Below are 23,122 nucleotides of genomic sequence, written 5' to 3'. Positions count from 1 at the left end.
CGCTCGTGACCTCCATTCTTAATCCACCAATCACACAAAAGTAGGTTACGTACGCACATGCGCACAAGCGCTGTAATTTGTTGATATCCTGCTCTGTACTACTCATTTAAGATTTATACATTTTATAGGTAGTAATACAAGCCACTATATGGGGTACGGTTTGTGGTGCACAGCAGAGATCAGCTGAATGTTGCCTATATGAAGGGCTGATGGAAGACACACGAGATTTGGTGAGTGAAAAAGAAATGTAAAGGGCCGCGAAGCTTCTCTACAGGATTTGCTTAGGCTAGCGCTCCTCCTTTGTTGTTATCTTTTTATGGAAGCAAGCTAACCTCACAGCTAAACATGAACCCCCACCCCCTGACGTGTATTCAGTTACAAAATCCATAACAATTGCTTAAAATGTGCATGCTTTTAACTTCTACACTGCAACATATTGTTGTCATGTATCTACTAGAGAAAACAAGAAAAACAGGTTTCCGCTAGCACGATGCTAACGTTAGCTGTAGCTATTTAAATGTTCGTTCAGCATAACATTTTGTCTTTATTCGTTTTAATAATCGGGTGTGCAGATGCATTCAACATATTTCAGGCCGTCATTTTCGTTTTCAAGCATGCATTTCCTGCTCACATCACCTGCTATTCTAAAAGAAGGAAGTGTGCGCGCTGTAAACAATACTACACTGTCAACCACAAAGGACACAATTTCCCTTTACAGCTTTCATTTATTGCAGTGGAGATCTTTTAAACATTTAGTTGTGTTGAATAAATAATTACCCGATTGTTCACAGTAGCTTTCCATCTATAGAGAGACAGTGCCAAGCTTCTATAACTTGCCACTACCACCACATTTAGCATAACATGCAGTACATATAGTACACACACACACAGTATATGTAGCACACGAATGTACTAGACATGCAGTGGGTGTAGTAGGGTGTAGTCTTCCAGTAGGATTCCATAGCCTTTCATTTCCCCCTTGTGTCGAGGCTTGACACAAAATCTCATTCAAATCATTATTTGATATTCTACACTGTTAGGTAATAAAGCAACTTTTTAGAACGTTTTAAGAGAATATACAACACAATTCCACACTGACATCCTCACCCTATGTGACAACATAATAGAATTTATGTTCTTCTAATATACTTCTAATATAAAGAGTAAAGCCTGAAGAGTAAAGCCTAAAGAACAAAGTCTAAAGAACAAAGTCTAAAGAATAAAGTCTGGCGGTAATGTAATGCAACACTCGGATGCCAACCGCCATAAAACAACAACAACAACACTTGGATACCAGCTGCCATAAAACACCAAAGAAGAAGAAGACTAATGTTCTCCCCTTTGGTCCCAGGCTGAGCGCACTCCTCGTTCGGAGCGTAAACGGAGAGACTCTTTCGGGATGTTTGATGGCTACGACAGTTGCAGTGAGGAGTCGACCAGCAGCTCCAGCTCCGAGGACAGTGAGGATGAAGTTGTGCCTTCAATTCCAACTAATCTGCCCATCATCAAGAACAATGGACAAGTGTACACCTACCCTGATGGCAAGGCGGGAATGGGTACGTAGAAAAGGTTATGTCAGAGGGTTGGTGGTTAAAAGAATTTCATAGTCCAAGTTCAAGTTTAATGGATAGCCAAATGTGCTGGTCTAAATAAGTTTAGCATTACAAGTGGAAGTTGTACTGTATTCTTTATTTCATACAGTTGTGTATACGACACAATTTACAGAATGTATTTACTTTTTAAAATAATGTTATTTCTTTTTTGCTTGTGCTCATTTCTTTGTGTTGCTGATTTTTTTTCCTTCGTAGCCACCTGTGAGATGTGTGGGATGGTTGGAGTGCGGGATGCATTTTACTCAAAGACCAAGCGCTTCTGCAGTGTCTCATGTTCCAGAAGCTACTCCTCAAATTCTAAAAAAGCCAGCATTTTGGCCAGACTCCAGGTAATTTGTATCCTGTTGGTATTTTAAACAAAAAACTAGCCTTCTGGTTTTGAAAACCTAGTATTTATGTGTATTTTGCAACCTCTCTGATGCCAATAACTCTTCCCCAGTTGCCCTGGGGCAGACTGACTGAAGCATGCCTACCAATCTGCGCTTCTGGCCCTTTGGTTCCCCACCAATCAGTCACACTATATACTATTTGTCAGATTCTGAAATAGTAATTGTTGAGATAGCTTTGATTTCGTTCAAGTTGAAATATATTTTTCATTGTCAATCCTTGAAAACATCAGCACATTTTCCCTGTTTTTCTTAAATATATTCGAATGGTATTTTTCAAAGGGCAAGCCACCAACAAAGAAGGCAAAAGTTTTACAGAAGCAGCCTCTTATGGCAAAGCTGGCCGCCTATGCTCAGTACCAAGCGAGTCAACAGAACCAGGCCAAGTCAAAAGCCGGTATGTGTTTTTAAATACTAATGACTACAAATTCAAAGCTGTGTGCTATTCATGTTTCTCCATGTCCCAGTTGTAGCAGCTGAGAGCTTTGATTGGGGACACTACATCTGCAACAATAACACAGAGGGAGCTCCGGTCAGCTGTTTTAAACATGTAAGCCAGCACAACTCTGCCATATGAAGAGTTGAGGTCTGCTGATCACTGAAATCCGCTTCTTTGTGTCAGGCCCCCATGGGGACGTGTTGGGGAGGCATCGCTGAGGGAGTGAGACTCGAGATCATCAACTCCGATACCAATCTCTCTACTAAGGTCTACTGGATCGCAGAGATCATCAAGCTGTCAGGTAAATTGTAGGAATAATTTTAAAACGACTCAAGTGTAATTCTATTGTTGCCAGTACTGTTTTTGATCATGAGTAGACTGCTGACCTTTATTGTATTGAAAGATGACTAGCTTTTTCTTTTAGTTAGTCTACTGTCGCTCTGCCATTGATTATATCATGGTGGAATGCAATTTTTTGTATTGTGTGGAATACAATACGACTGTACTCGAAATAATTTTAAAAAAGTCCCCAGGAATAACAGTGGCAGGCAGTAGTTTGCTGCAGCTTAAAGAAGTCTGTGATCATTGTCAACTGAAACCCTGTAAAAAGTTATGGTCCTGCCGGTCCTGTGTGCACAGGCAATTGTACATTTTGTTTTGAGCTGATGTGTGACTGGAAACTACGGTTTCTGCAGGCTTCAAGGCTTTGCTCCGGTACGAGGGCTTTGACGGGGACAACAGTAAAGACTTTTGGAGTAACCTCTGCATCCCTGAGGTGCACCCTGTCGGATGGTGCGCCTCCAGCAGCAAACCCCTAGTACCTCCTAAAAGTTAGTTGTGCTTACATCATTCTTGAAATATTTGATTTTAATGGTTTTGTTTTGTTTTGATTTTTCTGAACATCTGAACAATTATATAAATGTAAATCAACTTCAACTGAGCTTGAGGAATTTGCTAAACAAGACATTTCTGATTGTAGTTGTTTTTAATATCATTTTCAGGTATTCAACACAAATACTCAAACTGGAAGGCCATTTTGGTAAAGCGTCTCACTGGAGCAAAAACACTGCCACCAGACTTCAACTCCAAGGTAAGTCTCTTCTTTCAAAAGCCCCCATTTTTCTTAGGGCTGCTCTGGAGGCCTTTCTACGAATAGAAGGGGTCTTTGTGCTAGGGTTAGGTTTAGCGCTAGCCACTCGGCTGTCTTATATTTTAAGTTGATGTGTGTTATTTGTTAATACATTAAGGAGAGTGGTAGAATTGGTACTAAAATGGATGGTTGGTGTTCAAGCTAAGCAGTTCCTTAAATCTAGCCGTTGTCACTGAAATACCCAAGTTTTATCCTCTGGTTAATAACCTTTGTGTTTTACTGTGTTTTAATTGTTTTCCTCAGGTTCACGAAAACCTGCAGTTCCCATTTAAGAAGCTGATGCGTGTGGAAGTGGTGGATAAGAACTACCTGTGCCGAACGCGGGTGGCTCTAGTGGAGCAGGTGATTGGAGGCCGTCTGCGGCTCGTTTACGAGGAGTGCGAGGACGGATCTGATGACTTCTGGTGCCATATGTACAGCCCTCTCATCCATAACATCGGCTGGTCCCGCTCCATCGGACACCGCTTCAAACGCTCCGGTGGGTGATATGCATATCTGATGCAGTTATACAGTTATACAGCTATTTTGTATCTTCAGTTTACTTTGTAAAAAAAACCAGCCATATTAGCATATTAACAGCCATATTATAAGAGAAAGATTAAGGGAGAAGAAGTGCCATTTTTTCATGTGCATACCATGCATAAAATGAATTATGCAGCCATCATTCAAATTGTATTTGTGTGTGTATATATATATATATATATATATATATATATATATATATATATATATATATATATATATATATATATATATATATATATATATATATATATATATATATATATATATATATATATATATATATAATTATATAATTTTTTTTTTTCATTTTTTTTTTTTTTCAGATGTTACAAAGAAAATGGATGGTCAGCTGGATGCTCCACCACAACTCTTTCAAAAGGTGATACACTGCTCTAATTTAGATTTATTTTTAAAGAAATGCATTGTGTATTATACAACTATTATAATAATCAGGTGAAAGATGTGGACCAAAGTGGAGAATGGTTTAAAGATGGGATGAAGTTGGAAGCTATTGACCCGCTCAACCTCTCGGCCATCTGCGTAGCCACTGTCAGAAAGGTTAGTGTGCCACGAAACACGATTGAGGAGAGCGCCCCCTTCTGATTGTGCCCGGGATGTTGTAGGTGCTGGCAGATGGCTATGTAATGATCGGAATAGATGGCTCTGAGGCGCTCGATGGGTCTGACTGGTTTTGTTATCACGGCACATCTCCCTCCATTTTCCCCGCCGGCTTCTGTGAAATCAATGAGATTGAACTCACTCCCCCAAGAGGTACCTGACCTGACAATAGCGTGCATTAGGTCTCAATCACAAGCAAAAAATGCATTTTTATCACTCTCATTCATGCTTGTTTCTTTAGGGTACACTAAACTGCCATTTAAATGGTTTGACTACCTCAGAGAAACAGGTTCAATAGCTGCTCCAGTCAAGTTCTTTAACAAGGTATTCTTAATTGCTATTGCTTGGACAGCTTAATTGCGCTACAGAAATTAATTCACTTTTCCAGGCTTGTCTGCCTCTAATTCCCACTGTGCTATTTCTCCCCGTTTGTTAATTTGTAGGACGTGCCCAACCATGGCTTTCGACCGGGCATGAAACTGGAGGCAGTGGATCTGATGGAGCCGAGGCTGGTGTGTGTCGCCACTGTGACCAGGATCGTGCATCGTTTACTGAGAATCCATTTTGACGGCTGGGAAGACGAGTATGACCAGTGGGTGGACTGCGAGTCTCCGGATCTGTATCCTGTGGGCTGGTGTCAGCTGACTGGGTACCAGCTCCAGCCCCCTGCCGCACAGAGTAAGACCCTCGCTGCAGACCAACCCATTACTTTCAAATTTAGCTTGCCATTATTTTAACCCTGGTAAGAAGACCATTAAAGATAAAGTTAAGCAAATCTCTGGTGTACTACAATTACTGTATTGTATATAACCAAGTTTGTTATAGGGTTTTAAATGTGGTACCTTGTGAGAGACAAACCAGCTTATTTTTGTAACACTAACATTGTGACGTGATGTTTATTGTTCAGGTAACAGAGACGTAGCTGCATCTGTTCCCAAGCAGAAAAAGAAGGCTCCACAGTACAAAAGCCAAAAGAAAAGTGAGTATGACACTACTTTCAACAGCACTATTCTGTTCACAACTGGGTACTCACACTGGGTCTGGGCATGCTAATCTGTCTGAGGTCTGGTTCACGCTGAGGATGAAAGGATAGACTTTAACACACATAGAGTTTGCCACGGGAAACACGAGAGCATATGTGTGAACAGAAAACTAAATGAGCAGTGCACTGTGGACTTCAGACTGACCTGCAGTAAACCAGCTTGTTCTAATAATATACATTGGGTTGATTGCCTAGTTTGGTCAAGTGTAAAATTGCAGCTTGTCTAAATGTTAACTGTAAATAGCAGCAGCTGGGTGTGTGGCTGGTTTGTGCAGCAGTGAAGCAGGCAGCGCACATGCTCAGTGGGTCAGCGCAGTCCAGCTGATCAGGGGCTAGTTCTTGAGGCTCCTGTGATTCCTGTGACGTGTGAGTCTAACAGTGAGCCTGTCTGAGCCCCTGGTAGCTCACTCCGTCTGGCTTGGTGTTTAGAGAGGAAGATTCCGGTTGGTCGACGGCCCTTCAGTCAGGCAGGCAGGAGGAGGAGCTTCTCGGGGGATGAAGAGCAGAGTCCGCCCCCTTATCCCACCCAGGGGCCCGTTCGGCCCCGAACACACCTTCACCAATCTCGCAAATCAGGTAAATGGAACACTATCCTCTAATTGTGGCCCCACTCTGGAGACAGATCTGGTCTAACAAGGTGCACGCTCCAGAGCCGACTGAACAGGAGGGACGCTCTAAGAGAGCTAGGAGTTATGCACCAATAAGAGTTTGGGATCAAGTCTCCAGGGATTATAGATCACAGCAACATTCTTCGACTTAAATGAAATATAAAGAGAGATTTGGTGAACTGTTCACACATTACTCAAAAGTTTATTTGAGAGGGATCTAAAGTAAGTACATTTAGAAGTAAGTAAGAAAGTACTTATACTTGTCTAATTGAGCAATTTCCCTGTTCCCTTAATTAACTTTCAACATGAGGGAAAGTCAAATCAAAGTATAATAATAAAAATAATTTATGTGAGCTCTTAAAGTCTTGGCTTCATTGTCAGGTGGGGTTTGTAAACCCAGGTTATGTCTGTATGTTAGTGAACTGGTTTTATTTTTGTTTTGTGTTTTAGATTCTGCATTAAAAATAACATTTTTTTCAGCAGGTTTTGAATCGGAAACGTACAGACTGTTGAGGGAAGTGCTATAGAAGGAGTGAAAAGGAGAGGAAGATTAAACTTGCACTTTATCATACGTTATTGAATAAACTGGTTCAAATATTTTTGAATGCAATGTTTGTGATTGCCGTGCAACAGGACAATGCATACTGTCTAGTGGAGATGAACATGAAGTCACAGCTGGCCCTGAGATGTTTTTGACGGGCCCTTCAGTGGGAGAAGATATAAGATAATGTTCTTTTTATTTTCATTGATGGTTGTTTATACATCTATCATTAGCTTGAGGACAGGTCCATTTCTGGGCCATTTCTCTTTCAGAGTTAGAAGCTGGTTTGTTGTGTTTTGCGGTTTGCTGAGCCTAACGCCTGCTCTGATCCTGTTCAGAGTCCACAATGCGCATGAAGGAGGAGGCCGCCGAGGTGGATGACTTGACCTTCTCCCAGACCATCTCAGACCAGGAGAGCAACGGCTCGGGCAGCTACTACATCAAACAGGAGCCCTGAGGCAAGGGAGCGGACAGCAGCTCACCACGGAGACACCGGCCCAGCAGACTCTACGCAGGCAGGTTGTCCTCTGCTGGTGGATGGTGGACCAATAAGAACAAGGCTTCGAACAAAAGCGGGTTTCTCCGTCAGCCTCTGGAGACCTGTCCAAACTGTGAGGATCATCTTTTGAGCCAGCTCTTCACTTTTGTTTTTTTACATTTGTCTCGTCAGGTCCGGAGTCAGACACACAGGATCCCCTTTGGTCAGAGCAGATTAGGAGCTGATCCAACACTTGTGTACATTTTGTTTTCATATAGACTATATTGCCTGATGGACTATATTATGTTTTGTTCATAGTACTTGAATATCTTTTGTAATGATTCATTTTGCCCCGATGTTATTTTATGACTTTGGTGGCTGTGTGGGAAAAGCTCCATGTTTCTTAAAGATGATTCTATTCACAAAGTATGTGTGTTCAGACGGAACTATAGACAATAGGCATTACAGCATGTGGTGTAAGAACAAAGCTGCTCATCTTCATCATCATCAGTTTCTTTCTGATCCGAGTCTGCTGCATCTTCCTGAACAAACATGACTGCACAGACATCTCGGGACATACGATCTGGCTTTCTAGACAAATACGATACAAAATTCCTAAATAACACAACGGAATAACAACAGCAGCATTATGTGTTTATTAGGAAAACACCAATAACACATTATCTGTATTTGAAACTTGTAATGAAAGCGTAAGTGGGCCTTGTTGCGATTCCTTAAGTCCCTAAAATGTCGCAGTAAAAGGAGCGTTTCCTTTTGTGTTCATGTTGTTCAGAGATGCTAACGGCTAAGTTCAGCACATGACATGTTTGGTGTTGGCAGACGGTGATAGTGTAACCTTACTGGTGTGATAAGGACCTTTTGATTCTACAGAACTCTCTCACCTCCACACTATGGCAGGCAAGGGAGGACAAGTCACCTGGTCCCAAGTGTGTCACAACTGTGTAAATTATGTAGAATATGTATATTTTGTTAAGTACTGATTAACCTTTCATAGTTTACTGTCACATGCCAAGGGAATATTTGTTGTAGTGGCAAAACAATTAGTGAAGCCTTATAAGTGTTTTGTTCTTCCTTACAATTAACACTAAAATAAGTTATTAGATTCAATAATCAAGCTTTTTCTTTTCTTTTCATCTAACACAAATCTAAAGTGACACACTGGAGACGATGGCAGCGTCAGCATGTGTAGCATTCTCATATTTTCAATATAAATGCAAAAACTATAGGGAGGAATTTAGTGGGCGTTGTCCGTTGGATGTGACATGTATGCAAGCTAGATTCAAAGCTGAGCCACAGAATTACAACTTTGTTAATAATGAACAATGCACTGCTTTTTCTATAGTTGTGGCAGCATTCATAAGATACTGTTAAATACTGGGCTTAAACAGATTCATATATAAAAGGTATAGAATATTTCTGACTGTGATGGTATGGAGAAAACTATAGTGTGATCTCTGCAGCTGTTTTTGTACTACCTCTCATTGTTAGCCACGAGCTAAATGTGTGTGTTGGCATATGCAAAAAAGTCATTTACATAACGCCAAACCAACAAATTGTATGACAGCACATGAGGTAGTCATGAAATCTGATTCAATATTAACATATGCAATAAGTAGAGATTTCAGAGTTTATTCAGATTCCGTATGAAGATGATTTAATAAATGAATAAATGTTGGACTAAAAATGTCTTATATTGGCGGCAGAAGATGCCAAGAAATCCTATCTCTACCAGTAAGGTTTCCTCATTCAATTCTCAGGAAGATTTCTTTGTTACATTGGCTCAAATGATCACGCATCTGTTCTATGGAGTTATATGTAAGCTACGTAAAATTTATATAAAAAAAGACTTTTATAGAAGTGATAATTGATTATGTATTAAAGCTGTTTGTTATTTGATCAAGGGTTCCATGACTTCTTTATCATTTATGATTTAAACTTCCCATCCCATGTTGGCTTGTTATAGATTTCTATCATCATATCTCCATTGTCCAGTCATTTACGGATCATCCAGATTTCATGATATGTATGGAAATTCCCAGTCAAGACTATGTTAAAGTTGCACTATGTAACTTTGGTTGAGTGTCCGCTTATCTAGAGAATATGACGTATATTTTCCATTTGTCAATTCACACTCCTTGAATGCGTGTTTACCTTGAAAAACATGCATTCTTACTGTGAGTGGAGTCATTTTTCCACCAAACTGACCTGTAACTGGGTTTGATGACGTTACATGCTCGTCTCTATGGAAATGAACAATGCCATATCTTGGAACATTCCAGGCAAAGCCATAACATCAGAAGAGCAGGTAGCGGGTCCTCCGATAGAAAAGTTACATAGTGCACCTTTAACTTCTGGGTCAGTTTTGTGTAACGTTTTGAATGGCCATTTATTGAATTTGTATGCTTAACATTGTTTTGTCTGTGTATTTGGGTACTGTCTCACATATGTTTGTTCTCATCAAAACATGGGCTCATTAAGCTATTTAAGATATTTAATACATCAAAAGAAAACATAATGACATTGAAGATCAAGTTTATTACCATATTGTCTGTCTATACAGGAATGAATGTTGCTTCTTTTGTAGTTGTCTATTTGCCCTCATCTGTGGTTCCCGGTTTAGTCCATGTAATTTGACTAGTTACAATTACTGAAATGTTGGGAGTGTTCAGATGTAGGAAAACTATTTTAAGACCAAATGAGCAATAACGCCTGTGTCACAATCAGCAGAATCACTGATGCTCCAGAAGGGGCGCTAAAGAGCATTAATGGAAAATCTTAGTACAGAGGTATAGAAGACTGTTGAATCTGTGCTGCTAGTCTCCTGCAGATGAACCCAAATGATGCACAATCAAAACTGCTGCTTGTGATGTTCTAAATATCTTTAGTTCATCTCCAAATTTCAGTTCTTAATATGGCTAACCTTTGACCTGTTTTTCTTTTATTAACCATAACTTCCTTTCACATGTGTAAGGGTCCAATAGGTCATGTAACTATAATAATGTGGGCCTCATCTGGTGGGTCAAATGCAAGGCTAGGTTGGGTCAGAGGGCGTTCGGCGAATTAACTCTTACGCATCTTTCAAGGGCCAAAACAATATGACTCCCATTGGTTTTAACATTGACATTGTACGTAGAAAAGTATCTGGAGACTAAAATTGTTTAAAACCTTTTGAAACATTTTTCTTTGCAAACCTATAACATTAATTTCTTTGTGTCCAACAATGGTCTCTGCTTTCCTAGCTATACTTTTAATGTCGTTTTTCCCCTGACCCTTATTTGGGCTTTGTGATTGGTGGAATAAATGATCTTTGGAGTGGATGCAGAGTATATACTTTCATTGTCACCTCCAGTACAATGAATGACTGCACCACATAGACATACTTTTGAGCCCGATCGCAATACAGACAATACATTTTGAAGCCTATCAACCTTGACACTTCTGAACTAATCTGTATTTTCTTATGCCTCCAAGATGCTTTTAAAACCTTTAGGACCTATTTTTATTTTTTGTATAATTGCCAAACATAAAAAACTACTTCAGAAACAACTTTGGGGAACTTGGCCTTGCATCTGTCCGGACCAGAGTCAGTGAATTGTACTTGTGTGGTCTTGGTGTGCTCAGCTTGATTGTGTTGCATTAATTTGCCTCCCTCTCTGTGTGTGTGACCCCTACATATGGAAGCCCGTTGCAACCAAAAAGATACTTGTGAACTACTACTGAACAGTTCTTGACATGCCATCATTGTGTCAAAGGTGATGGGTTTCCATTGGAGTGACTGAGCAGTGGAGTGTGCGTTTGTTTTCGTTGATACTAACACGGGTCTTTTGTATGTGACATCCCCTCCTGAGTATATTCAACCATTATATTGTGGTGCTATATATATATACATCTATAACTACATATATATATATATTTGATAAAATGATTTAATGTATTGGGAATATTACTGTCTGAAAAGAATTGAAATGAGTTATGGTGCACAATTTATTTTGGATACAAATTACAGAAAACATGTGAATAGTTCTAAAGAATCGGAGGTACTTAAGTATATAGTGGTTAGAGATTTGTACATGTTTTGATAGTGAAACTTGTCTTCTGTCTGTTCGTGCTGTGATGGCGCTTTGATAGACTTTGTAAATAAAGCCAAATGTCGGGTTGTATTAAGTGTCGTTGATGGTGTTTTGTTTGTTGCAGCATGGCTCATTTTTGTAAGATTGGACTTTTACACAGAATAAACTACTTAAGAATAACAGCTCTGTTTGAATGATTTTGAATGTCACAAGGATCTGGGGGGATCCAAGACTCAATGCAATCATTGTCCCTTAAATGTCCTGATTATGAATATACATAAATACCAACATACATAAATAATAAATATAGATTAACAGATGCTCAATCAGAGATGCAACATTGGCAGTCTATTATTACCCCATTATAAAAAAGACTGAATTGTATTTTTTATAAGATAGAGGATATTTCTAACACTCTGTTTTTGTGAATTATTTAACAGAAAACAAGAGCTCAGTCAGACCCAAACCCCAGGAGAACTCACTGGACACGAGGTCAATCAGCAGTGACTTTATTGAACATCACAGATTGACAGCTCAGTACAGCACTGTTGGGGAAGGACATCAACATTCAACAGCGTTTACTCTTCCAGATTCGACAACACAACAGCCATACAGACGGACGGTTCTCACGTTGGTGGTTCACATGCGTTTCTCTATCGACACCAGATCACACAGTAGATCACACACAAGATCGTATTCATGATTATGCACCGTTTCATGTACAATTACGATTAATCTGAAGTTTACCAGTGACTTATATCCGATATGTGCCAAACATACAAAAATAAATAAAAAAATAAAATTAAGACATTGATATGTTATAAATAATGATTTAATTCATACAATATATAAAAGGGATAAGAAAAATAAACATTAAAATACTTGTCGACTTTGTTCTGTGTTAATTATTGTTGTTTTCTTTTACTTTCCACAGCATTTATTTGAGATGATCCACGAAGGATAATAAACGAGACAACACCGCTGAAGCATGTCACTACTTGTACACAATGTTACCACAAGCACCACAATCACCACTGGGAGGCAGAAGAGAGCTCATGCACGTTTAGCAGGGGCTGGGGTCTGCACTATGGGGTCTCTACTCGTCAAGGCCGCCCTCCAGGATACTCTCAAAAGAGAACGGGACGAATTTAAATCCCTGGCCTGTGTAAAACTTGTTCTGGAACTCCACCCTGAAAAACAAAAACATAAAAAACAAAACATAAGACTTGTGGAAGCCTGGTTGAGGTATGACGAGTTTCTGGTTTCTGGCCTTACAAAAATAAATTGATTTGATTTGATTTGACTTTACGGTAGTTCCACATGTATCATCCTGGCACATTTCTGGTTTAGTCCTGTTTTAATCCTGGTTTGATCCCGAATTCATGCCCATTTATTCCTGGTATTATCTTCATCTTTGTTTAGTCTTGGAAAGTTCCTTGTTTTGTCCTGATTTTATCCTGGTCTAGTTTCTTGTCCTGGTTTGATTCTAGTTTCGTCCTGATGTAGTATTGGGTTTGGTCTTGTTCAGTGCCCTTTAAATCTTGGTCTTTGTTTAGTCCCCAGTTTAGTTCCGGTGTTATCTTGGTGTAGTCTCTAGTTTAGTTCCAAGTTCAGTCCCTAGTTTAGTCCCTAGTTTAGTCCTGGTGTCGTCCTACTTTGGGTTTGGTTGAAGTCTGCGTACCTCTGAGAGCGCGTGTTTGTACAGCAAGCTCATCAGCATTTATGTGTGAACAGGCTCCACTTTGAAAACCACTATTTACTTAACTCTGTGAAAAATACTTTCCTACAACCTTTAACCTTTCACCTTTGCAGAGTCCAACAGCTACAGTCACACTCCCAGTCACAGAGGGCTTCGTTTTCAATAAACAACTTTAAAGGCACATCTTTGACTAGGAAACTATTGTGTAAACTATGATTACTTTGGTACTTTGAGTTTTGCATCTTGAGAAACACCAGCTTTAACAAATTAATGTAGAATGAGGTTTTGGGTAACAGAAATCAGTTTAGTAAACATTTTACATCATCTTTTTTGAGTTAATTGTAAATAGCTTGAGAGCCTGTGGGTTTTGACATGAGTGCTGGGCGGCGATGGCACAGAGCACATTGAACTGCACGGTTAAAGCACTATCAGCCCGGAAAGAATGTAGCTTTTCACACATGGTATGATTTTTTTTTTACATTAAACAGGGAGGACAGCCCCAGTCAAACACTAAGTTGACATATTGCTTTTCCATCACTAACATTAACATTAAATTCATCCATAATAACATAGTGCAAGGCTGTATTTTTGTTTGTCCTCCTCTGGAATACCGGTAACCGTGATAGACATAATCAATAAAGTGATCCTTTCTTACCAGTGCAGACGCAAAGCGTGCAGGAAGGCGGACAGCCCCTCCATGACCAGAAGGATGGCTACGGTGAGAGTGGCAAAGGCTGAAAAGATGATTGACAGTCCGAAAAAGCCACCTCCACTGCGCGAGGACAAGCCCAGACGCATGACCATGCCCCAGAGAACCTCGGACAGTTCTGTGGATAATGAGACACTTGTTAGACACTGTTTCATGTTAAAGCATCTATCTGTGCTTTTAGAGGCAGACATACGTGCATGAGCCAAGCTGAGAGCCCAAAGGCGCAGGTAGGAGGCTGTGTTGGAGATGCAGCCCAGGCAGTACTCTATGGTGTGAATGGCCTGATGGACCGCTACATCTCCAAAATCGAACTGTTGAGAAATGACGTAATTGACATTTTCAAAACACCAGTAAAATCGATGCACACAAATTCAGCCCACGCTCGAGCAAGGATCACTGAGCCCCAGATAGGCATGCAGTAAACTTGGACTGAAGGTTGTGTGGATGGGTTTGGCCCTATCTGAACAGGGAAATGTATCGATTTCACTAGCCTGCTTATCTTATTAAAGTATTTGAACAACATTCTTAGGCTTTCTCCCTTGGAGCAACACAGGCCTTTCCTGTCTGGAACATTCAGGTGAAAACAGAGGAACATATTGCTAGTTTACACTCTTTGTGGGTTTGACTTGGCAAGATAAGTTTCCTTTTTTCATGCCCCTCCTTTGTTCAAGTGAGAGTTAGACAGAGTTCATGGAAGAGGCCATTGTTATTTCTATTCAAAGAGTCAAAGGTGTTGGCTTGTTACATGCACTGCTCTTCCCATACATCATTATACATATGTGTATATGTATAACAAAACCAGGTGAGGGGTAAGATGTATACTCACTGGTTCTTCCACAGCTTGCTGTAACATAAACAAAAAGGAAAGTTAGATTAGAACAATAAAAATGTTACTTTGAGGAGAGTTGTAGGGATGCTGGTGACCTACTCTAGGACTGCAATCTAGTAGAGCTCTGCACATGCAGACTGAGATTCTAATATTATTATAATTATATATTTAATATCTAAAAAAACTGCTGAAAATGCTCGGGGCATCTGTGTCTGTGAAGGAGCTTTCTTAGTGTAGAAGTGACGATACCCACCTCATCTCCCTCGTCCGAGTGGTGGGACAGATGGTCGTGGTCCATGATGCCAGCCTCGTCCTCTGTGGGACCATTACCCACTCGCACCCCTCCAGGCTTCTGTGTGCCCTGTTGGGGGAGTCCGGTGGATGATGAGGACACGCCAGTTTGCTCTAAAGACTGCTCTAGATTCTCTGCTGGGGTTTCTTCCCTCTTCTGCGACTAGATACAAAAGCCACAAAAGCTGTGTCCAGCTGAAAGCAAGCCTTATCCTTTTTCAATGCACTGAGCCCCCAGGACTGAAGGGCTCCTAAAATGAAATGGTCAGTATCAACTACTGCAACTAGGTGTCATTGAAGGACATATGATTTTTGATGGCATTGAAACTTTGTTATTCGTGTTAGACAATGAGCAATGAATTAAATGGCAGAAGAGGAATGAAGAAAGTTCAAGTTAATGCAAGCGGAACGGCAGAATGTGAAGACAGACACATACCAGTTGCTTTTTCCGCAAGTGCTGACGCCGAAGCACCATAGTTTTTACAACCAGCATACAGGGAACACATGCAAGAGCAATCAGGACCAACAACACCTGGATCCCCATCTACAAATCAAACACGCAAAGTTATATACACATCATGTTATCTGAAACATCAATATCTGCACTATTTTGTGTATTTATACTGCCTAGTTCAAACCTTCATGTCGGTGAAGCCAAAACCTTGCTTTGTATGTTATTGTTAAACACAACGTGGACTAATTGAATATATATCTGTCCAAATCTAGAAAAAGCTGCCACCAGTAAACATTGGTCAGTAAAATTGAGTAGCCTGAACTTTAGAGTGATCTGTGAGTGTGGGCTGTGCACCTGTCCCGAGTACAGGGGCTGGTTGGTGGGATCGTTGTAGTTGAACAGACACATGTTGATGAAGTGGATAAGAAGGCTGGGGGCATCTTTAGAATTGTAGACATCATACGCGCCCCATTTGATGAAAATTAACAGGGCCAGGTAGCCAAAGAGAGAGGACATGAAAACAATCTCTGGAATGAACCCTAGGAAGATGTTCAGGGGCTTCTTGAAGTACCTGTGATTACAAAGGGAAGGATTAACCAACCATTGTAGTATTGCAGTGTAGCCTATGTACACAGTCATCTGAAGTAAATATCACATAGACTTGGATTCCCTACAAAATAAGCCTGTTTTAAATGTTTTTTTTTCATATAAACCAGACTTCACTAAGTTTGTGTGTCCAGCTGAATCCAGTCTAAGATTTGAGGTGTTTTATGGCAGTAGAACTCACATGTGGTTGAACAGACTGAGAGACACTCCAAAAATCATATGAATGACACCGAGGATCACAGACATCTTCATCTTGAACGAGTTGAGGAAGGTCAATTTGTTTGTGGCAATGTTCCATATCTAAAGGCAAAATTTGAAGTTACCACTACAGTCTAGCAGATAACTGAGAAAACATCTGTTGTAGTTGAGTTTTACCGGATCAATTCCCAGAGGATATGGTCCATTAAAAACGCCTGGTATAGCTGGATCCAACTGCAGGGCTGCGTTTGAACCCAGCATTTCAAACCTTCAGGGCAAAGGGGTTATTTGTTTTGATGCAGATTCTGGAATATCGTTAAATTTACACCACAAACACAATAAGTTTAACTTACGACCAGTTTGCTCCCTTAGGACCAAACATGGGTCGCACACTCCATCCAGAACCAAACATGTTGAGGGATTTGGAGAAGCAGTCATTGTAGATGAGTCCAGTGTAGACAGAGAACATTCCCATCAGAAGAATAATGTAGCGTCCAGCAAACACCATGTTAAACATCTATGGGCGACTCAAGAAATATTATTACGTATTCTGAATTCAAAATACTACAAACTCAAGGTGGTCCCTCTGTACCTCGTTGTCGCCTTTCTGTGCCAGAAGGCGACTTTCTCGTATGACCAGGTACAGGGCGAAGCAGGTCATCAGCAGTCCGTGTCCCATGTCCCCAAACATGACCGCAAACAGGAAGGGGAAAGTGATGATGGTGTAAGGAGCTGGAAAACACAAAAATCTATTCAAACATTTTCTCAAACCACCTGTTTTCACTGTTGTTAGCTATAGTGCTCAGTGTATTACCTGGATTAATCTCTCTGTAGTTCCCAATACCATAGGCATCAACAATGTTCTGGAACCCGGATGTGAATTTGTTGGTCTTGTTGAAGGTTGGAGGAGTCTGTTGGGTTTGCATCCTGTTGAGGATCGAGGGCACCGTTGAGCCACTTCTCTCCTGCGAAACACAAAACAGTCTTTTGGACTGAACGTCTGACCCTTACAGAGCGACTCAGTAACTTACGGTCCCCCTGCGAAGAGCAAACTGGATGGAGTCCAGGTCTGAGACAGGACACCAGACTTCAGCAATGAGGCATTTCTGGGTCACGTCGATGTTGCACAGGTTCAGTGTGTGGTAGATGGCCTTCATTTTTCGCACTTTGATGAACCACACCCTCATGGTCTTAGAGGCTGCCTGCAGCACTCTCTGCCGATGGTCCTCAGTTTGATTTAAGACCTGAAGAGGATATCTTACATTAATATCTTAGCAAAAACAACAACCAAAACAGATTTCATTAAAGAATAATGAGCTCTGGCTGTTCTAGACCTTGGCACCAGGTCTGCTGCAGTGAAAACATTTAAAGCCTTTGAAACTCTGCGACCCCATACACAAACTGACATCCTGCAGTGCCCAGTTTTTGATTAATTTGTGCATTCAACAGCACAAAAACACCAATACCCTTTGAAAGAGGCCAAGTGCATTGTGAACTATTCCGAAAACACGATGATCCTGGTACAGTGCAAACATATTTTGACTTGTAACGTTATTATTCTACAATATTTTTCAAAATGCAAAGGATAAAGGTGTGTTTAACTGATTGGATCTTGTAGAAAATACTATATAAAATGGTTTTATTCCAAAAGTATCCATTAATGAGTTATTTTCTGCAGAGCTACATATACAACACAGCACTGAGCAGTGACAAAAAGGAAATAAGCTTCACCATCTGGAGGTCGTCGATGCGGCTGTTGACTCCTGCCAGCATCTCTTTCCTCTCCTGTGGGGTTTCAGGACAGGGGTACAAAGAGGCGCGGAACCTGCCACAAACACAGCGTCATAAACATTGTATTCACCACAGTATATGGCTGTAGTTGACTAAAGAAATACTTGGTCGACTAAAGACGTGCTCTGGCAATCGACTAAAAAGGGGGCGTGGCATAAGCTCTCAAAACTATTAAGTATCTCTATCCGACCCAAACTTCACTCACAAGACTAAGACGGCACAGGATATTCAGAAAAGTACTAGGAAATGGCGCATTTATGTAAAAAGATAGATTAAACTACTGCTAACACACTTTATGTCTTCTCCTGTTGGCTGTTGTCCCATATAAATACTTACTTTATAAATGAATTGAGTTGAGTTGAATTGAAATTAAATGAGTCGGCTAATACAAATTTTGTTTGATTAATAAGACACGTTAATCAACTAAACCGCAAAAGAGATACAGCCCTAGCTCCGTGTTCTTGTATTTGGTATGGAATATTTTCAGTTAAAGATATTTTAGTAAATATGTGCGCAGGAAGGCCTCATCGTGGCTTTCAATAGCACTCATAGCTCGATGTTCTCCACTGTCGCAGAGACGTACCCCTCACAGATCTTCTTAACCCTGTTTTTCAGCTGGTCTCCTTGGAAGAAGATGATGAAAACTGATTTGTGGACTTGATCGCCCTGTAAAACATAAAATACAATTTAGATTGTTACTTTGTTAAGTACACGTTACAATAAAATATACAATAGAAAGACAGGAAAGTCTAATGCTTTGCTAATCTAATCCAGAGGGGACAAAAGGACAGCTAAGAAGTGGTTAATGTCAAAATATCTGGATTTATTTAGCTTTCAGACCCAGTTTTATTCATGTTTCAGTGCTCCTGTTTAATCTGGCCCATATCTATCTATCTTTCACTATATTTTGATATTGTTTCTATTATAATTCTGTAGTTTCTATTTGTTTAATCAGCTAAACATGATCATCACTTGAACGTTCCGTCATCTTAATGCTCTTTTGACATGCACAGGTAGACAGACCGTAGTTGGGTCCTCCAGAGGGTCCTCGATCTCTGCCTTCCGTAAAAAGACGTTCCCGCGACACACCCTCCACAGCATCCTCTCAAAGGTGGGGATCCTCTCTCGACTGATGACACCGGCCACGAATCTACAGCCAACAGAGTAGACGACTCAGCCTTCTGCTCCTCCGTATTACATACAACCAGCAGCGGCTGGTCCATTAAGGGCGCTGGGGCGCCGCCCCCCCTGTCAATCTGCCAACTACGTACATTTTTTGTGTGTCTAAAAACAATATAATTTATTCAAAAATATCTTCTTATTCTTATTATTATTAGTGTAAATGTGTCAAATAATAATATATATCCATATATATATCTATAAATAGACATAGATGTTTACTTTGTTTGCGCGCCACGTGGTCTGCTGCGTGGCGCAGCCTGCGTCACTTTTCTACGTAACCGTGGGGCGCCCCAGAGTCCCATAGAAAAGCAATGGGGATTTTTAGCCAATCAAATCACAATCAAAAGTGACTACGTCACTATGGTTTTCTCCATAGGAAAATAGCGACTATGGGGCGCTCCAGAAAGCGCCCTTTTGAACGTAGTAGTTACGCCATGGAGCTACGCTTTTTACGCTAGAGACAGAGGCATGTGCGCGCGCCTACGCGGAAGTGCCACACACGCCGTGTTTTCTGTGTTTACGTCTTAAAACTGCATCTATAGACGTCTGTGACAAAAGGTAGGTCCAAAACGACTCAGAATGAGCAGCTCAACTGTTTGCTGCTTTATTTGTGTTGAAAGCGGCTGATTTCGTATCAATCCGAGCCGAGACATGTGATCTGTCAAACCCCGTACTACGTTACCATGACAACAAACACGCAGTTTTTTGTTGTTGTTTATTACTTGCATAAGGCTAACGCTAAGCATTAAGTATCGTTTAGCTTCTATTGATAAAAATGTGCTTTTGTTATTAGAAAACCAATGAAAGAAAGCCATAAATGACAACTTTCCATACAGCAATAATGTCTGTGATGATTAAATATACAAATGTAAAATGTTCCACATGTAGTTCAGGGTAACTAATGCCACTTAGAAGCTGTTTTATGAAACACCAACAATTGTTTGTGTTTTAATTTCCTCTTAATGTAGTAATTGCTACTCTGCACTATAAGTGACGGTATCACTGAGATTTTTGATTTGCTCTTTCCATTTTATAAAGTGTTTTTATAAAGTGTACAATGTAATTTTATGTCAAATGTATTTTCTCACAAATGGAATCTGCCATCGTAAGTCATTGTATTATCATTAACAAAACTGGAAATAAAGTGTGTTTACTTAATTAATTTCAGTTGTAAATGTGTATTTAAAATATGTATCCATACAGTCAATGTTAAAAAATTTCAATTTTGGAATGTCAAATAGCCCCCCCTATAATTTGTACCACCAGCCGCCACTGCATACAACACAGCTGGTCTTCAAAAGGCACGATTCTGCTGCGTATTTAAATCATTACGCTGCAAAAATTGTATTTCCAAATTACTTGAACAACGCAGAATATATATTTTTATTTGATTTGATTTTGACTTGAGTTAATGGATAAGAAGATTATTTTACCAGTACTTATATTTGTGTTTGTGTTTTAAAGTTGTTTTACCTAATGTAGATATTCATTTATTTAAATGCTGATTGGTTACAGTTTTCTTTTTTGTTTTAAAGATTTTTTTTGCCCATAGGCTTTATCAGACAGGAATGAGAGAAGGGGGGACATGCAGTAAACTGTCATAGTCAGGATTCAAACTCTTTTCAAGCTGTTTCCTCTTTAGAATTATAAAAGCTATAAGATATATAATAGATGGCACAGACTCAGCCAACAATCAAAGGTTACTGAGCTTATGTAAAAACAGTGTCTTACCCCAGTCTGAGGGGGGCTCCACGGCCTCCCTCACTCGCCTCCATCAGAGCAGAAGACTCCTCCAGCAAGTTAGGGTCCTCCATCTTCAGAGAGAAACAAGCAAATATTACTATAGCTCGCCAAAAAGCACCTATATAACTTCCTCCTAGAACAGGAGCACCATAGATCTCACAATATTTGAAATGAAAATATGAATAAATGTTTTGAATTTTAATTGTTCTATCTCTGTTCTTTATGCTTGAAAACCAAAAGCCCATCCCCAAATTTCTAGACTAAGATTTCCTCAAAAGTTAATTAGGTGCAATTGTCCAGACGTTTTAATATAACAGATAAGAGCAGGAAGTAGACAAACCTCGTCGAAGAATTGCTGTGTCCGCCGCAGAATGTGCTTGAGTTCAGTTAGCTCCAAGAAGTTCTTCTTCAGAGCCTCCTGGTTTGTGTTGATCTCCTTCAGCTCATTCTCCAACTTCTCAAACGTGGCCTATGACACACAACAGCACACTGCATAAAGCGAGCTACTGTGTCCAAGTCATTTCCCTTGTGGATCAATTCAGTTTGCTTAAGTCTATAAAGTCCACTGATTGTAACTGTAGAAAACACAGTAAATTAGACTTCTTAAATATGTGATTCTTGAACTAGTTTAGGAGTTTCCATTTTGGCCTTCTCTCAATGGTAAAACTCCTGGACAATGGAATTCATATATAAGTAAACAAACTGCATATCATAAGAACAAAATAATTCCGCGTACCTCAAGATCGATCATGTCCCGAGGAAAAGGAACCTCTGGATTCTCTCCTGTATCCACTGTAGGAATGATGGCTTTTCTGATTTCCTTTTCCACAAATCCTGTAGAAGGAGTAAAGGCATTGGTTAGTAGATTTAAAAATGCATATTTAAAATTGTGTATTGTATCAAATGTTCATTACTTACTTAGTTTCCTATCCATCTCCTCACATCTTCGCACTTCATTCACAAACTTGCGCTGGAACACGTTTACGTCCGGATTCAGCTGCAGTGGGAAAAAAAAATAATTTAGTTCTGTAAGTTTAAAAGGTACAGAGGAGGGCTGCACAAAGAGCATTAAAACTAAGGGTCACTGTACTTTGTTATAGTCTCTTGCAAAATATTATGCGGCTGATAATGTCATTCTAATATTTTTAAATGAAGTGCAGTCCTAGAGTCTAGGTCAGAGTCAAAGCGTCTCACATCTCTGAACTGGACCATGCCCAGCTCTCCCAGCTCACTGACGCAGCAGTAGGCCGCCTCTGACTGAAGGAAGAGCTGCGCCAGCGTCATCTCCTCACTGCGGAACAGCTCCCCCATGATTCACACTGCTCCGGCTCCAACAATCTGCAAGGGAACATCACAATATGCTGTCATTTACGTTTAGACCTACCATTATGTTACTGACTATGTGATATTTGTTTTTGCATAAAATTAATCATTGTTGGCTAATGTTTTGTATACACTGAAATGTATTCACTTTCATAGAGGTCCAGTTGATGATAGACAGTCAGACATGTGTAATTTAACCTTAGATATTCAGGCTAGACCTAACAGACTACAACAGTGCCAGTTTGACTTCAAAGGTACAGCAGGTACACCAGGTTATGACAGATGACACATGTGAAAGTTAAGTTATAAAGACAACATGTTCTCCAGGGCTTCTGATGTTAGAGCCCATTTAGCAACAACTGAAAGATTCAGCTCTAAGGTGAACATAGAGCTGTGAGGGCTCCTCTGCTGCATCCTCTGTCCTTGAGAAGGATATAGCCACTGAAGCAGTGCTGTCCACAGAGCGGACGCTGACTGGAGCAGAGTGGAACAGTCTACAGCGAGCCAGAAGTTGAGTCAGTCAGGTCTGAACTCTCCACTCTGTGGAAGGCACTAGCCAGGTCACTGGACCACTGCCAGCGGGAACTCCCACAGAATACATGAGCCTTTCACTGCAGCCCCACGCTCTAGTGTGGTATGCCATGTGTTTTTCATCATCATTTCTGCATTATTGTTTAGAAACCATAGGCTGACACGCATTTATAATATCATTACGTTGTATCTTTTTAAATCTGTTATCCACATTTCATATTTTATCCAATTTATTTCAAAAGTTCAAAAAGGAATAGCTGGTCAAGTGGTAACTG

General features: G+C 40.2%; 2 protein-coding genes across 6 annotated transcripts; one reads left to right on the top strand and one right to left on the bottom strand.

The window, feature by feature from the left end:
• The first annotated feature begins 43 nt into the window (after nucleotides 1–43).
• mbtd1 (mbt domain containing 1) lies at nucleotides 44–11,671 on the top strand. 3 transcript variants are annotated; one of them, XM_072456307.1, is made up of 17 exons: nucleotides 44–230; nucleotides 1,352–1,556; nucleotides 1,809–1,942; nucleotides 2,282–2,396; nucleotides 2,467–2,549; nucleotides 2,622–2,739; nucleotides 3,134–3,268; nucleotides 3,440–3,528; nucleotides 3,832–4,066; nucleotides 4,437–4,492; nucleotides 4,567–4,671; nucleotides 4,737–4,884; nucleotides 4,973–5,055; nucleotides 5,175–5,409; nucleotides 5,639–5,710; nucleotides 6,203–6,349; nucleotides 7,261–11,671. In XM_072456307.1, exons 1-17 carry the CDS (start codon nucleotides 210–212, stop codon nucleotides 7,377–7,379), a joined length of 2,100 nt encoding a protein of 699 aa, XP_072312408.1. In that variant the 5' UTR covers nucleotides 44–209; the 3' UTR covers nucleotides 7,380–11,671. The 3 variants fall into 3 exon arrangements, with proteins under 3 accessions (XP_072312408.1, XP_072312409.1, XP_072312410.1); XM_072456308.1 differs by lacking the exon at nucleotides 6,203–6,349; XM_072456309.1 differs by lacking the exon at nucleotides 7,261–11,671 and having other exon boundaries at nucleotides 6,153–6,217.
• A 313-nt stretch (nucleotides 11,672–11,984) lies between these two features.
• On the bottom strand, nucleotides 11,985–22,333 carry atp6v0a1b (ATPase H+ transporting V0 subunit a1b). Of its 3 annotated transcripts, none has more exons than XM_072456304.1 (21): nucleotides 22,188–22,333; nucleotides 21,912–21,990; nucleotides 21,730–21,827; nucleotides 21,334–21,462; nucleotides 20,982–21,064; nucleotides 19,092–19,218; nucleotides 18,652–18,734; nucleotides 18,009–18,102; nucleotides 17,309–17,521; nucleotides 17,092–17,242; nucleotides 16,870–17,009; nucleotides 16,631–16,794; nucleotides 16,455–16,545; nucleotides 16,261–16,379; nucleotides 15,828–16,044; nucleotides 15,456–15,563; nucleotides 14,982–15,182; nucleotides 14,726–14,743; nucleotides 14,093–14,210; nucleotides 13,846–14,017; nucleotides 11,985–12,681 (listed from the first exon to the last, which is right to left on the bottom strand). In XM_072456304.1, the coding sequence occupies exons 1-21, from the start codon at nucleotides 22,302–22,304 to the stop codon at nucleotides 12,588–12,590; spliced, it is 2,616 nt and encodes an 871-aa protein (XP_072312405.1). In that variant the 5' UTR covers nucleotides 22,305–22,333; the 3' UTR covers nucleotides 11,985–12,587. The 3 variants fall into 3 exon arrangements, with proteins under 3 accessions (XP_072312405.1, XP_072312406.1, XP_072312407.1); XM_072456305.1 differs by having other exon boundaries at nucleotides 14,982–15,089; XM_072456306.1 differs by lacking the exons at nucleotides 11,985–12,681; nucleotides 13,846–14,017; nucleotides 14,726–14,743 and having other exon boundaries at nucleotides 14,100–14,212; nucleotides 14,966–15,182.
• Nucleotides 22,334–23,122: the final 789 nt, after the last annotated feature.

The sequence above is a fragment of the Eucyclogobius newberryi genome, unplaced genomic scaffold (genome assembly GCF_026437365.1).
Source record: "Eucyclogobius newberryi isolate DKJ021-1_F unplaced genomic scaffold, fEucNew1.0.hap1 SCAF_20, whole genome shotgun sequence".
Taxonomy (NCBI): domain Eukaryota; kingdom Metazoa; phylum Chordata; class Actinopteri; order Gobiiformes; family Gobiidae; genus Eucyclogobius; species Eucyclogobius newberryi.
Note: the sequence above shows the minus strand (reverse complement) of the source record. Positions and strands in the feature narration are given on the sequence as shown.

Coding starts and splice junctions, on each gene's coding strand:
- mbtd1 (XM_072456307.1), top strand. CDS start 210: ATGGAAGACACACGAGATTTG. Junction 3,269..3,439: donor ACCCCTAGTACCTCCTAAAA/GTTAGTTGTGCT, acceptor TATCATTTTCAG/GTATTCAACACAAATACTCA. Junction 4,067..4,436: donor ACACCGCTTCAAACGCTCCG/GTGGGTGATATG, acceptor TTTTTTTTTCAG/ATGTTACAAAGAAAATGGAT.
- atp6v0a1b (XM_072456304.1), bottom strand. CDS start 22,304: ATGGGGGAGCTGTTCCGCAGTGAGGAGATGACGCTGGCGCAGCTCTTC. Junction 17,243..17,308: donor TTGCTCTTCGCAGGGGGACC/GTAAGTTACTGA, acceptor TGTGTTTCGCAG/GAGAGAAGTGGCTCAACGGT. Junction 14,018..14,092: donor TCTCAGCTTGGCTCATGCAC/GTATGTCTGCCT, acceptor CATTATCCACAG/AACTGTCCGAGGTTCTCTGG.